The sequence below is a fragment of the Lepisosteus oculatus genome, chromosome 3 (genome assembly GCF_040954835.1).
Source record: "Lepisosteus oculatus isolate fLepOcu1 chromosome 3, fLepOcu1.hap2, whole genome shotgun sequence".
In the NCBI taxonomy this organism is placed as follows: domain Eukaryota; kingdom Metazoa; phylum Chordata; class Actinopteri; order Semionotiformes; family Lepisosteidae; genus Lepisosteus; species Lepisosteus oculatus.
Genome location: NC_090698.1, coordinates 8,638,207 through 8,652,034, shown reverse-complemented (window position 1 = coordinate 8,652,034; position 13,828 = coordinate 8,638,207). Strand labels below are relative to the sequence as shown.

The window sequence follows — 13,828 nt, the reverse complement described above, 5'->3', positions numbered from 1 at the left end:
GAGGGACTAGAAAGGGCCTCCATGATGCTGAACTTTTCCTGACTGTTCCCCGCGCTAACGTGCGGGTGCGTTAAACCCTCTGTTGAAAGCGCTAGCGACGTCTCTCTCTTTCCTCCTCTTCCACTGGGTGGGCTACCAACCCTCGGTGTGGAACAGAAAAAAAACCCCGGTAAAAAATCATAAGCGGCACTTGAAAGGAAGACAGCAAAGCTAGGCGCAATTCACAACAAACACAAACACCGGTCCCTAGCCCACTCCGTCAAACGCGTGCTGGCTCAGCTCGTGAAGACGGACCCGTTGCAGAACAGAAGAACTGGATTATCTTGTTGACAGGGGTCGAGACAGAAAACAGCAGAAAGAAATAAGCGGGCGGGTGGCTTGGGGGGGGGAGGGTGTGTGTGTGTCTGACGCACAGTGGCACAGGTGCAGAAAGCACCAGGATTTAGCAAACTCTTCCGGTGCGGAGAATGAGCACTTGTCAAGAGCAAGTCTGCGTGCACGGCCAGGGGAAAATAACTCAAGTTGTCCAACAGCAGCCTGAGATGATAAATCTCACCCCGACACCCTTTCTTTGCAATACCAGCTTTTTCCAGACGTTTGCAGTTACATCCAAGTGTTTGTATACCTCAATACTTCAAGTGCTTCGCTTGATCTGCTTTACATTTCAAGCTTCCATAGAACTACAGGAAGACTTTACAATTAAGGGGTTAGATGTACTGTATTATATATACACACACACACTACATTTTCCATTCTGCTAGGGGCAGAAGGATTTTCATGATGAAAAATGTGTTTCAGTTCCCTTAGCCTTATCAATAAGTAGTGGAATTAAGTGGGGACTGCTCTCTCCTGTGTTCTTGTGCAACTGTTCAGGTACAGTATACAAGAGAGTATACCTGGACAAGGCTGGTGTGCTCAACTGTAGTGATTAATGTCAGACTAGATTTTTGGGCTTGAAGGCAGTGGGAGGTTACATAGACAAAGGCCCCTGCTAGATGGGTGCAGCACTCAAACTGCATCTTTGAGATCTGGTGAGATAGCTCTCCTGTTATTTTAGGACATATGCAAAGGTTTGAATGATTGCCAGTCACAGTTTTCCATATTCTGCATACATTTTCCTTCCATTTGCCCCTGTGTCAACTTTTGTTCTTGCAGAGGTTTGTATCACTTTGGGAGGAGGGCTCCATAAGGATTAGCACATGTAAACCACCAGCCTACGACCCCCAGTTACAAGTGCAAACAAGCAGGGAATCAGAAATCGTATTATTCATATAAAGTATGGAAACACACCCCTAGTAAACCCATGGTTTAAGCAGGTGCTAGTCATACATCAATAGGCAGCTGGAGGACATTCTGAATCATTAAAGCCTTTAACACCAATGAGTAATGGGATGGGAAGGAGGATTGAACTCTTTGAATAAGGTCAAGCCAGCCGTGGAAAGAGTTTCATCACTATGAGATCCACTAAGCGGAGAGCCCTACTGTTTGGATAAGTGGAAAATAAGAGGCCTGAGGAGCTGGGCACTAGAACAGAGCATCTTCAACAAGAGCAGGTTGTTGGAACAAGAAACCCATTTGAATTCTGCACTAGGCTGGCAGGGGCTGACCTGTATAATGGCCCTTAAAGTGCTGAAGGAGTCTCCCTGCACCTGCTATGGTGTACAGTATGGTTACAATGCTCATTGAATGTGGAATACATAACACACTGTAGTACTTCCCCTGCAGGAGAAGAGCCCGCTCAGACTCAGTTATGCCACATAGGAGGTCAAAAAGCAAAAGAAAGCATGTGTTGGTTTTTTTTTAATTCAGACAAAACTAGAAAAACAGACCAAGCATTCAGATTCTGTTCTATTACTCTGCAGCTGCACCACCTGACAGCGTTATTGTTAATACCCGAGATCTGGTTCTCCGCACAGCTACAGTAATGAGAGCAGAGATGACAAGCACAACAGCAACAGCCACTGCCAGTAATCCATAGCTGACATACTGGGACCCTGGGATGAGAGAGAAGAGATCAGTACACATCACTGTGCTCAATGAACATCTACTGGAGATATCCAGACCCTCAAGCACTTTTCACCTTCAAACTGGGATTCCATTTTATCCACAGCTGGAAGTTCAAGGTCAATCAAGATCACTTCCCCACTGGAGACCAGAACAGTTTCTTTGGAGGTATCCATTGGGATTGTAGCAACAGCTCTTCCTGGAAGATGGAAATTACATCATGAAACAAAACACACTGCTTCTTACAAAGAAGCAAGCCTTTGTAGAAATTGGCAACTCACGCCTCCTGCCACACATGGGCACACAGCGGTCAGTAGCAGTCGGCTGGCACACTGCCGCACTACAGTGGATGAACACCTAGAGAGCAGAGCAGAGCAAGGGTCACTGCACAGCCCAGGACCAGCCACCACCTCCTTCCCCACAAGCTGCTCCCTACCTTCTCCATCAGAGGAACCTGAGAGGCAGGATCCACAAAAGTGAACATCCGGAGCATGAAGCGCTGGTAGTGCGTTGGGTATGGCAGCCCTGTGGAGCCACCCACAGGGATCAAGGTGGTCTGGTAGTTGTCACCTCCGTAGGGACACCTGCAAGGACAGCAACAGGGAGGGTGAGCCCTGCCACAAGGGGACACTACCAAGACACGCCAGTCTGAGCCACAGGGGTCAGGTTACCCAGCAACCAGAAGGCTCCAGCGGGACTGGCTGAGAGGACTGGGAGTGGAAGTGGCCCAGCAGTCCCCCAGGGTCAGGACAATGTTGGGGTCAGTCCTGTTCAAGATGTGGACCTCCACATACACAGGATCCCGCAGCACCTTGGTCACAGGGTAGTCCAGGTCACTGTAGTAGGAGTCATATAGCTCTCCTGAGGACAAGAGCAGCAGCGGGGTTCAGCAGAAGCCCCCACACACTCGGCTCACACAGCCCAAGGCCTGACAGCTACCTCTTGCAATCCTGAGCTCCACACGGAGAGGTCCTGGAGCCACTGCTGGAGGGGGTGGGGAGACCGTGTAGACCACAGCCTGCACTGGAACAAGGTCATCGTCTGCATACCGGCACTGGAAGAACAGCCTGGAGAGAGAAGCAGGCAGTCATGGGATCAATATCTAGAAGTACCATTTGAGATGGTGTTAACATGACCAGACAGCTCACTCACTTATAGAGGGGGTCTCTTGTGATTGAGCCATTGGGTCCTTGCCTCACATCCACAGCAGATAACATCATGTTCTCATACACCACAGCACCACCTTCAGTCTGGAGGAAGGACACATGAACAAGGTCAGGAATCACCACAGGAACAACATCCTCAGCTGAATGTTCAAGCCCCTCACCTTCATGCTGGTGCCACAGGCACTGACTGGGAACTGGAACATGGCAAAGCCAGCAGTGCTGCTAACAGGGCCACAGGGGGCACTCCTGCCCCCTTGCAGGCTGACTGAATCCAGGCTCAGCTGAGGGCTGGTGGCATTCCTGGACACGACCACCACAAACTGGCCATCCCTGGTGCACTGGACAGTCACTGGAGGAAAGACCGCAATATAAGGAAGTGCATTAAGCAGTCCGCTTCAAGTGCTACCCAAGAGGTTTTAGAAAATAGGCGATCCTACCATCATTTCCATAATAACAGCGCCAGCTGCCGCTTCGAGAAAAACAGCAATTACGAGCCTCGCAACCGGCTCTGCTTAACGTCGGGTCGCCACAAGCCATTTTATCACCCTCATCAACCAAGCATTTATCAACCGAAATGCCCAACGCCGCGACCGCAAGGCACAACACAAACCAACTCCTGGAGCCCGTACCAGTATACGCCATTGCAATACGAGAAACTAAGCTATCAAGCAGCCGCTGTTCATTTTCTTAAATACCCCCAGTCCCCCGAGTCCTGACGACGTGGATTGGATAATTGTTCGAGAGCTTGAATCTGACTGCTAACAGCTGGAATAAGTTATCCGCCGCTCAGCGGTCGCTCATTGACGAGTGTGGTTTAGAGGCGCTGAGAGGGCTCTTGAATATTTATCTAGTGCTCTATTATAACTTGAAAACGTCCCATAAAGGGCGCGTTCTTTGTGACACTCGAGATAGTTAGCAAGTAGTACAACTATCGTGTGATAATAGCTGTAAGTGACAACATTTAACAACAAGGGGAAAACCGTCTTTTACAGCAATTACGCGAGTATTTAATTAATGGCCAGCAGTAATTAATGGTCAGGAGCATTGATTTCACAGACCGACGTTACCTGAAGCCTAGACTTGTTCATCTGAATCAACGTTAAATTGCTTAAGATTATGCTAGTCGAGTCTGTAAAATCAACGTAATTCTATTTCTTGATAAAAATGTATACATCACAAGCCAAATATACAGTGTGTAGTTGTCTTAACAACACGAATTAAACCCTTAAACGTTTTTTTTTATAAGCCAATCAGTTTTTCGTTTTAATTACGCAGGTGACGCAGCAGAGCCTTTTAACACTGAAGCTTGGCGTACCGTGATGGCAAAGCCAAATGTAACCCTGACGCGCAAGCAAATTCGAAAAAAAAAACTGCTGTTGTGTCAGTATTATGTCGCCCCCCCGTGGTCGCATTGGACACAAACGTAAAAGCTATTCCTTCTGTGTTTTGCGGCGAATTAAATTAGATTAATGATATAAAAGGGGATAAAACTGCTTCTTCGGACGATGTGGTGTTGGTGTGTATGTGCGTGTTGGGAGAAGTATTCGTATATATGAAACTACATCTTAGCAGTCATATAGGGTTGTAAATAAATTAAGGGGCATTACGGAGTATTTGTCTCATTCCCTCCACTGTGAATTGACACTACCACCATCTGGGAGATGCCTGTGCCTCTCCAGCTGTAAAGGTAACAGACTAAAGAAATATTTCTTTCCAGCTGCAATCGCACTTTCAAACACTGTAAAGTTAATCGTATCTTCTGTAACACTATTCCCTGTTGGGAACGTTTGTATTCTTTGTTGTACGGGGACTGTTCCAGGAACCAATCCCCCCCCCCATCTGCCAAAGCCTGAACTGAAAATCGAACAGGCTTACGATAAAATATTGTCAACTCAGAACATTCGCAAAGGATTGGAATTGTAGCTAGTATCCTTTACACCCCCAACTTGAGCTCCCAGTGGCAAAAGTGTCATTTACTGTAGTATTTTCAAATCGTTTTTTCTTAAAAGGTGAGGAAAAGCTCAGAATTCTGGCAGTGGCCCTCTGGATAACATTACTTTCACATGGCTCAGCTACATTTAAAAGCTAATGACACCAGCATGTCGTGTGACTCATTTCATGCCACGAGACTCATAGTTCCACCACATGCTGTACCTGGAAGGCCAGCAAGCTGAAAAAGGGACTGACGGGCAATGTTTCCTCTAATTTTCAATGGCCGGTGGGCGCAAACATTTCAAGTTGTGCAAATTTTTCCCCCCGTGACAAAAACTTGCACGCACTAAATTGAGTGTAAAAATTGTAAACCTGAAATTATTTTTTGCTAATATAGTCACTCTCATAGAAGCATAGAGATCCAAAAGACCGGGACGGCGATTCAACGAGCCCAGTCGTGGAGACCGAGTGTGGAGCGAGCATGAGCAGGGAGGTACGAGACGACGAGAGCACAGATATTGATGATCAAATAGCAGTAATAACGCACACAGCCAAGTCGGGCCTCTCGCAGACACTCTCATGGGGTCCATTTAGCATTGTTCAATTGACGATCGTGTTTGTTTTATTATCATCATCATATTTTGGGGGGAATTTAATTTTTTGTGGGCAGTTCAATTTCCTATGTGCGCTGATTTCATAACCTGTGTGCACACGCGCCACAGCTTAGAGGGAACATTGCTGAGGGTTACAGTAAAGACAGGGGAATAGCTCTGCTGAAAGGTCATCGGAAAATCCTGCTGTGGTCAGAAATATGCTGAGCATAAATGTATTTAAACTCGAGAGATTGGGCTCTTCAATCCCCCATGCATAAGAGAGGAATGTAGTTCTTTTGGAGGAAAAGGGACTGGTAGAGATGTAAGCACCCTGTTAGACAGAGAAGCTTCCAAAGTAGTAGTAGTAATAATAATAATAATGTTTCTTTATTAGCCCTATACAATTTCTTGCATTAGGAATTCGTCTTTTCGCATACCCCAGCCTTTTCTCCATGGAGACACAGACACACAGACGGGGAGAGAAGCTTGGGGTCAGAGCACAGGGTTGTACGGCGCCCCTGGAGCAGATGGGGTTAAGGGCCTTGCACAGGGGCCCAACGGAGTAGGATTCCTCTGCCGGGTGCGGGATTTGAACCGGCAACCTTCCAGTCACAGGCGCAGATCCTGAGCCACAGAGCCACCGCTCCGCCCAACCAAGCTTCCATATTTCCCAGATGGAACTCATTTGCATGGATCAACAAGTGCACCTCATTCAATTGGTGTGATCTCGAAAAGCCAGGCTTCACAGCTCAGTCGAAAGGCAACCTAAAAAATTGAGCAACAGCTGGAAAACTTTGTGTCATTTAGTAAACAACTGCCAACCTCCTGTGATCTTTGAACCTTTACATTATTGTGGGCATCTAGACCAGTATTACAAGACAGCTGGTTGAGCTGGATGACATTTAAGGTCTAACCTACTAAATCCATCAAGACTGATATATGGGCTTGCTCTCTTATGCATCTTAAGACCCAGTCAGTCTTAGGATGTGCTGACTCTTAGTCTTGTTCCTGCACTTAAGAAAGGGGTGGGGTAGAAATGAGTTTTCTGTTGCAACGTGCACTGATACATAAAGCAGTTCATCCCACCTGAGACCCAGGACCTAGAACAGCAATCTAGGTAAAAGTTACCCCATGCATATGGGGCAACACAATCAGCAAGTGTTGCTTAGAGTTCTCCGAACTGTGAGAAAAGTCAGGGACTCCATACAAAATACTGTGATAGATCATTAAAGAAACCATATATATTGCACCATTTCCAATTCTTTTATTATATCTTAATGCATTTGTCGTTTCTTCTTATATAAGAAAGTCGCCAGGATCCAACCAGGATCTCAGCCTCTGCAGACAAACCTGCAGGAACAAGTTCATTAAAACAGCAAGAGAAAGGCATCATTTTAAAATTGAGCTATGACAAGACTTGGCTGCAGGCTCCAGAAGATCCCCTTCTGCCCATGGCCTTGGTCATATGATCTCTCTAGGCCCCAGGAGTTGGATGAGTGCCAGCATCCTGTCTTTGCAGATCAGATGAGAGATTCAGTAGCTTTAAGCGAGTAACAATATTATGGTGGCAAAAAGGATAGCAAGGTACCCACCTTCTTTAGAAGCCAGGTCCCTCCTGCTCCTGCCACCCCAATACCTGGATCATACAGCTGGCCTACAGCTGGAGTCACAGCAGCTGCAGACCTCGTCACTCCCATCCACTGATCTCCACCTACAGCAGGGACAGAACTGGAGAGACAGCAGGCAGTGTTCACTAGCTCAAGCCACCCGAGGGCACACCCACCCTTTGCTCTCAATGAAGGAGTAGCTGGGGGTGGAGGTCTGGTCAGGGACCAAGGTGGCCACACAGCTTTTCTCAGGGAGAAGCCCAGCAGATCCTCAGCAGACTTGGTGGAGGTGTAAGGGACCCAGGTGGGCTTCAGGGCATTGCTGCTCACATTGTAGAGCCTAGCAGACAGGAGGCAGGTGTCAGCAGGGAGTCAAGCTCAAGACAGTCGGCCCTGCTGATCCTCCGAGCTCCAACTCCTCCAGGACTCACCTCATGTAGTGACACTCGAGACCCACAACAGCGCCATTCATTCTAACAATGGGGGTGTTGGCCAGCGGCTTCGGGGTGTAGTTGAGAGAGAAGCTGTACACCAGTTGCTCATCCACAGTCTAGACAGATCACAGATCCAGCCACCCAACAGCCGAGAACCCGAAGCAGCCCAACCGCAGAACCACTTCTTACCTCCAGCACGCCTGCAGCTCAGCTTCAAAGATCAGGAGCTGCACCGTGGTGTGCTGCTGGGTGACTGCACTATCTCACAGACTGAGATCCAAACCATTGATCAGCTGCCTGCTGCCAAACAGATCAGTCTTAACCTCCATCACGATTGTATTCCCCCTGCACTGCACCAGCACAGCCCGGATAACCTACTGCACTGGCAGCAGAAGACAGTCAAACTGCAACCCCGTAAGGCCTTGAAAATCCAGAATGAGTATACACCAAATACCTCAAACCCAGTTTAAGTGCTTGTATATAAGCATTCAGAAAAAGATGGACCCAGCTTAAGAGTCTTTAAACATGTTTTCAGCATGCTAGCAAAGATGAGAAAGCAGGTACCAGCCTGTAGGACTTACACTGAGGGGTAAAGTGATTGAATATGCGCTCCAGGTAACTAAACAGTGCTTTAGAGTTTAAAAAAAAAAAAAAAAAAAAGCAGCACTCAACTAACTACAGCCACCATAGATCTCAAAGGACCATGCAGGAGTGGTATGACAGAAGAGCTGGAATCAAATGCCAAGGTCAATAATAACTGGAAGGGGCTGCAGGTGAATCGTATATAGCCCCGAGTGTCTGATCTTAAACTCCTGGTGTTGTTCACATAACAGAAAACACATTTTCTTTTAGAAATACTCTTTAATATTTAGCAAAATGTGAAAAGGAAAATAGTTCAAATGTAAAAAGTTATTGGGGTTTTCATATTCTAAGTAGGAGAAAAATACAGAGACAAGAAGCTCACATGAAGAGATAGTAAATACAAGGCATGGAAAGTTACAGTATTTTCCCTGAAGTACTCACAAGGAGCACATTGGAGCAACACTAAGTGGAATTCAGTGTAATGCCTTTATTCACAGCTTGGTATGCTGGATCTGAGGTCTAGATCTCCACACAGCCACCAGCACCAGAGCAGAGACCACAAGCACAGTGGAGGCAGCTACTACCAGCAGCCCATAGCTCAGGAACCAGGGTGCTGTGGAGAGAAGAGCTTTAGTGAGGGGTCAGACACAGGATCAGACACTCAGCCTCAGCCTCCAACCCCCTCCCTCACCTTCAGGATGGGAATCCACTTGATCCAGAGCTGGAAGCTCAGATCCAACCAGGATCACTTCCCCACTGGACACCAGCGCAGTTTCTCTGGAGGAGTCCTGTGCCACTTGAGCAACAGCTCTTCCTGCAAGAGGAAGGGACACCAGCATAAGGAAAGGATACACAGCTGACTGGCACACACACACAACTGCCCATCCCAAGAGAACTCACTCCTCCTGCCACAGGTGGGCACACAGCGCTCAGTAGCAGTCGGCTGGCACACTGCTGCACTACAGTGGATGAACACCTGGAGAGAGCAGAGCAAGGGTCACTGCACAGCCCAGGACCAGCCACCACCTCCTCCCCCACAAGCTGCTCCCTACCTTCTCCTTCAGAGGCACCTGAGAGGCAGGATCCACAAAAGTGAACATCTGAATCATGAAGCGCTGGTAGTGCGTTGGGTACGGCAGCCCTGAGGAGCCACCCACAGGGATCAAGGTGGTCTGGTAGTTGTCACCTCCGTAGGGACACCTGCAAGGACAGCAACAGGGAGGGTGAGCCCTGCCACAAGGGGACACTACTGAGACAAGCCAGTCAGAGCCACAGGGGCCAGATTACCCAGCAACCAGAAGGCTCCAGCTGGGCTGGCTGAGAGGACTGGGAGTGGAAGTGGCCCAGCAGTCCCCCAGGGTCAGGACAATGTTGGGGTCAGCCCTGTTCAAGATGTGGACCTCCACATACACAGGATCTCGCAACACCTTGGTCACAGGGTAGTCCAGGTCACTGTAGTAGGAGTCATACAGCTCTCCTGAGGACAAGAGCAGCAGCAGTGGGGTTCAGCAGAAGCCCCACACACTCGGCTCACACAGCCCAAGGCCGGACAGCTACCTCTTGCAATCCTGAGCTCCACACGGAGAGGTCCTGGAGACACTGCCGGAGGGGGTGGGGAGACCGTGTAGACCACAGCCTGCACTGGAACAAGCTCATCGTCTGCATACCTGCACTGGAAGAACAGCCTGGAGAGAGAAGCAGGCAGTCATGGGATCCAGACGGGACCTGGCAAGACCAGAGCACTCTGGGAAGCAGCAGCTGCTCACTCACTTGTAGAAACTGTCCCTTGTGATGGAGCCAGCAGATCCCCCAATCACAGCAAATGTTGAGGACATCATGTTCTCATACACCACAGCACCACCTTCAGTCTGGAGGAAGGACACATGAACAAGGTCAGGAATCACCACAGGAACAACATCCTCAGCTGAAGGATCAAGCCCCTCACCTTAATGCTGGTGCCACAGGCACTGACTGGGAACTGGAACATGGCAAAGCCAGCAGTGGTGCTAACAGGGCCACAGGGGGGACTCCTGCCCCCCTGCAGGCTGACTGAACCCAGGCTCAGCTGAGGGCTGGTGGCATTCCTGGACACGACCACCACAAACTGGCCATCCCTGGTGCACTGGACAGTCACTGGAGGAAAGCAAGAGCTGGTAAACCAAGCCTGTTAAGCTCATCATAGAAGGCGCTCAAGAGCCAAAAACCCACCTTCATTCCCATAGTAACAACGATATCGGCTGGACGGATCAAAGCAGCAGTTTTCAGCCTCACAATCGCTTTTACCGATAGCCGGATCGCCACACGTTATCTTGTCGTTGTCATTAACCAGGCACTTCTGAACCTGAGCTACAGACCAATCCAACGCCAGCAAAAACAACACAAGGTGCAACCCCATCCTCCCTCTGCTCATTGACTTCTCCATCTTGAAACTCACCGAGGAACTGCAGACAAGCGGCGCTCAGCTCCTGAAATACTCGCTGCGCCCTGATTGGCTGAGGGCGGCGATTGGAGGGCTGTAGCGCGCGCACGAGGAGTTCCGACACTTGCTTGTTTAATTAAGGTGAACAGAGCCCTCGGTGGCGTTTTGGAGCGCGTTTAGACTGCTTCAATAAATAACGTCATTATTTGGGGAACCTGAAAAACTATTACGACATCACTCTGTGGTTAAGATCTTAAAACATGTTACCACGCAGGAATTAGTTAGAACTTGTTTTTCGTGCTGGAGGGGAATATGTTATTATATAAATCAAGCGGTGTCCAACTCTATAGAAGCCTGTTAGCGCCAGGGAGAAACTGGTTTTACACGAGATAGCAGGGTGTTAAAACGTGATCATTTTTGCGTGTACGCAATAAAACATTGCTTTAGAACGTGATACTTAATTCATGAACGACATTGACTACTACTGTATGTTAATATGTTGCAATATATATGCAATAACATTTTCACACAAACTAGCATCAACTTTAACTACAGAGGAACATCGTCACACTCTTTGTGCGAGAGAATTAATCGAAAGGAGCACCTGCTCTGTCTTTTGTATACGAGAAGTAAAACAAGATGTCGGTGAACCGTCCTGGGTAAAACGCAAGTCGTTTTCGCCGTTTCTGCGAAAAGTAGAAATAACACGACTTTCCAAACGTATAGTATGTGTGCTTACTTTTTAAAAAATAGAACTGATTACATTTATGATGACTTGCCAGTCAACCTCCCGTTACTGTTCGTAAAAGTGGACTTCGCAGGAGAGTGAAAACGACGCTCCTTTAATCCAGCCGTGCTCACTGACAGCGTGCACTGCTGCTCCTACACAAAACACAGCGCACGTGCTCCTTTAGATTCATTCTTGTGCTCAACAAGTGCGACTCTAGTGATTCGATAACCGTGTCGTCTCAGCCGACGAGCGCAGTCTCGCCATAAGCGTGCTGCGATTCCCGTCACTAACGCAGACGACTCCTGTGCTAGCGGAGCCTGCTCGGTGTTTTGACCGCTAAGAGTTTCTCTGGTAATGTTACAACTTCCAAGAAGCTCAAAGCTTCACAGCACAGCATTTTCGCGGCGCTTAAAATACGTCGGCTAATTGAAAACCAATCTTTCTGTGGACATACGAGTCGAACCCGCAAGTAAGGACATCAACTTGGAAAGATTTAATAACGGTCTTAGTTAACATAAAAATGCCTTCTGCAGAATAAACGGCCCCGCTTCTTTCGTCGCTCCTCTAGCGCCAAACGTGTTAGAGTCTTCCTTTTAACCGCTGCACCAGAATAAGAGTGTTCTCCGAAGGCCTTTAAAAACATTTCACTTCAATAACAACTCCACCCACACCGCCTTCAAGCGATATATATCTGCAATTAAAGCGTTAGCCAGAGGCGGATCGCCTTGAAAAAGGCTATTGAAGTAGCGCTACATGTTCCTCCCTTTTAAAGTCCAGGGGGGGTTAACGGAGCACCAATGTTCCCGATATCTATGCATTTTGTCCCCTGCAGCCGCACCTACAGGGAGCATCGGCTTGAAAGAAGAAAACCGACATCCTACTTTTGGAAGTGCTCGGTGCCTGCCATCGAGGGCTGTGGATGAAGGGAAGAACCGTAGCAGTCGAAACGTATGAACAGTGTTTGAGTGCCTGCTTGCTTAAGGGGCATATCTCCCCATTGCCCCTCAAACAGTGCTGAGTATATAAGCCTGCAGTTTTGTTTTGGCTATAAACTAAAAGGTACTGTACAGCCCTTGTTTCCAAAATCTGAGCCTGAAGTACAGTGGTGTGAAAAAATGTTTGCCCCCTTCCTGATTTCTTATTTGTTTGCATATTTGTCACACTGAAATGTTTCAGATCATCAAACAAATTGAAATATTAGACAAAGATAACACAAGTAAACACAAAATGCAGTTTTTAAATGAAGTTTTTATTATTAAGGGAAAACAAAATGCAAACCTACATGGCTCTGTGTGAAAAAGTGATTGCCCCAAAACCTAATAACTGGTTGGGCCACCCTTAGCAGCAACAACTGCAATCAAGCCTTTGCGATAACTGGCAATGAGTCTTTTACAGCGCTGTGGAGGAATTTTGGCCCACTCATCTTTGCAGAATTGTTGTAATTCAACCACATTGGAGGGTTATCGAGCCTTAACTGCTTTTTTAAGGTCATGCCACAACATCTCAATCGGATTCAGGTCAGGACTTTGACTAGACCACTCCAAAGTCTTCATTTTGTTTTTCTTAAGCCATTCAGAGGTGGACTTGCTGGTGTGTTTTGGATCATTGTCCTGCTGCAGAACCCAAGTGCGCTTCAGCTTGAGGTCATGAACAGATGGCCGGACATTCTCCTTCAGGATTTTTTGGTAGACAGCAGAATTCATGGTTCCATTTACCACAGCAAGTCTTCCAGGTCCTGAAGCAGCAAAACAGCCCCAGACCATCACACTACCACCACCATATCTTACTGTTGGTATGATGTTACTTTTCTGAAATGCTGTGTTACTTTTACGCCAGATGTAATGGGACACACCTTCCAAAAAGTTCAACTTTTGTCTTGTCAGTCCACAGAGTATTTTCCCAAAAGTCTTGGGGATCATCAAGATGGTGTCTGGCAAAACTGAGACGAGCATTTATGTTCTTTTTGCTCAGCAGTGGTTTTCATCTTGGAACTCTGCCATGCAGGCCATTTTTGCCCAGTCTCTTTCTTATGGTGGAGTCATGAACACTGACCTTAAGGCAGGAGAAGCCTGCAGTTCATAGATGTTGTTGTTGGTTTTTTTGTGACCTCTTGGATAAGTCGTCGCTGGGCTCTTGGGGTAATTTTGGTCGGCCGGCCACTCCTGGGAAGGTTCACCACTGTTCCATGTTTTTGCTATTTGTGGATAACGGCTCTCACTCTGGCTCGCTGGAGTCCCAAAGCTTTAGAAATGGCTTTATAACCTTTTCTAGACTGATAGATCTCAAATACTGTTTCTCATTTGTTCCTGAATTTCTTTGGATCACAGCATGATGTCTAGCTTTTGGTCTACTTCACTTTGT

At 47.6% G+C, this 13,828-nt stretch overlaps 2 protein-coding genes across 3 annotated transcripts; both read right to left on the bottom strand.

Moving 5' to 3' along the window:
• Window positions 1-1,785: 1,785 nt before the first annotated feature.
• On the bottom strand, window positions 1,786-3,839 carry LOC102696557 (zona pellucida sperm-binding protein 4-like). Its single transcript, XM_069186628.1, has 9 exons — window positions 3,608-3,839; window positions 3,332-3,519; window positions 3,157-3,254; window positions 2,944-3,071; window positions 2,676-2,865; window positions 2,441-2,588; window positions 2,286-2,361; window positions 2,081-2,203; window positions 1,786-1,994 (listed from the first exon to the last, which is right to left on the bottom strand). Exons 1-9 carry the CDS (start codon window positions 3,810-3,812, stop codon window positions 1,852-1,854), a joined length of 1,299 nt encoding a protein of 432 aa, XP_069042729.1. The 5' UTR covers window positions 3,813-3,839; the 3' UTR covers window positions 1,786-1,851.
• Window positions 3,840-8,563: 4,724 nt separating this feature from the next.
• Window positions 8,564-10,760, bottom strand: LOC138233358 (zona pellucida sperm-binding protein 4-like). 2 transcript variants are annotated; one of them, XM_069186626.1, is made up of 9 exons: window positions 10,527-10,760; window positions 10,264-10,451; window positions 10,089-10,186; window positions 9,876-10,003; window positions 9,606-9,795; window positions 9,371-9,518; window positions 9,219-9,294; window positions 9,010-9,132; window positions 8,564-8,946 (listed from the first exon to the last, which is right to left on the bottom strand). In XM_069186626.1, exons 1-9 carry the CDS (start codon window positions 10,738-10,740, stop codon window positions 8,810-8,812), a joined length of 1,302 nt encoding a protein of 433 aa, XP_069042727.1. In that variant the 5' UTR covers window positions 10,741-10,760; the 3' UTR covers window positions 8,564-8,809. The 2 variants fall into 2 exon arrangements, with proteins under 2 accessions (XP_069042727.1, XP_069042728.1); XM_069186627.1 differs by having other exon boundaries at window positions 8,564-8,931.
• Window positions 10,761-13,828: the final 3,068 nt, after the last annotated feature.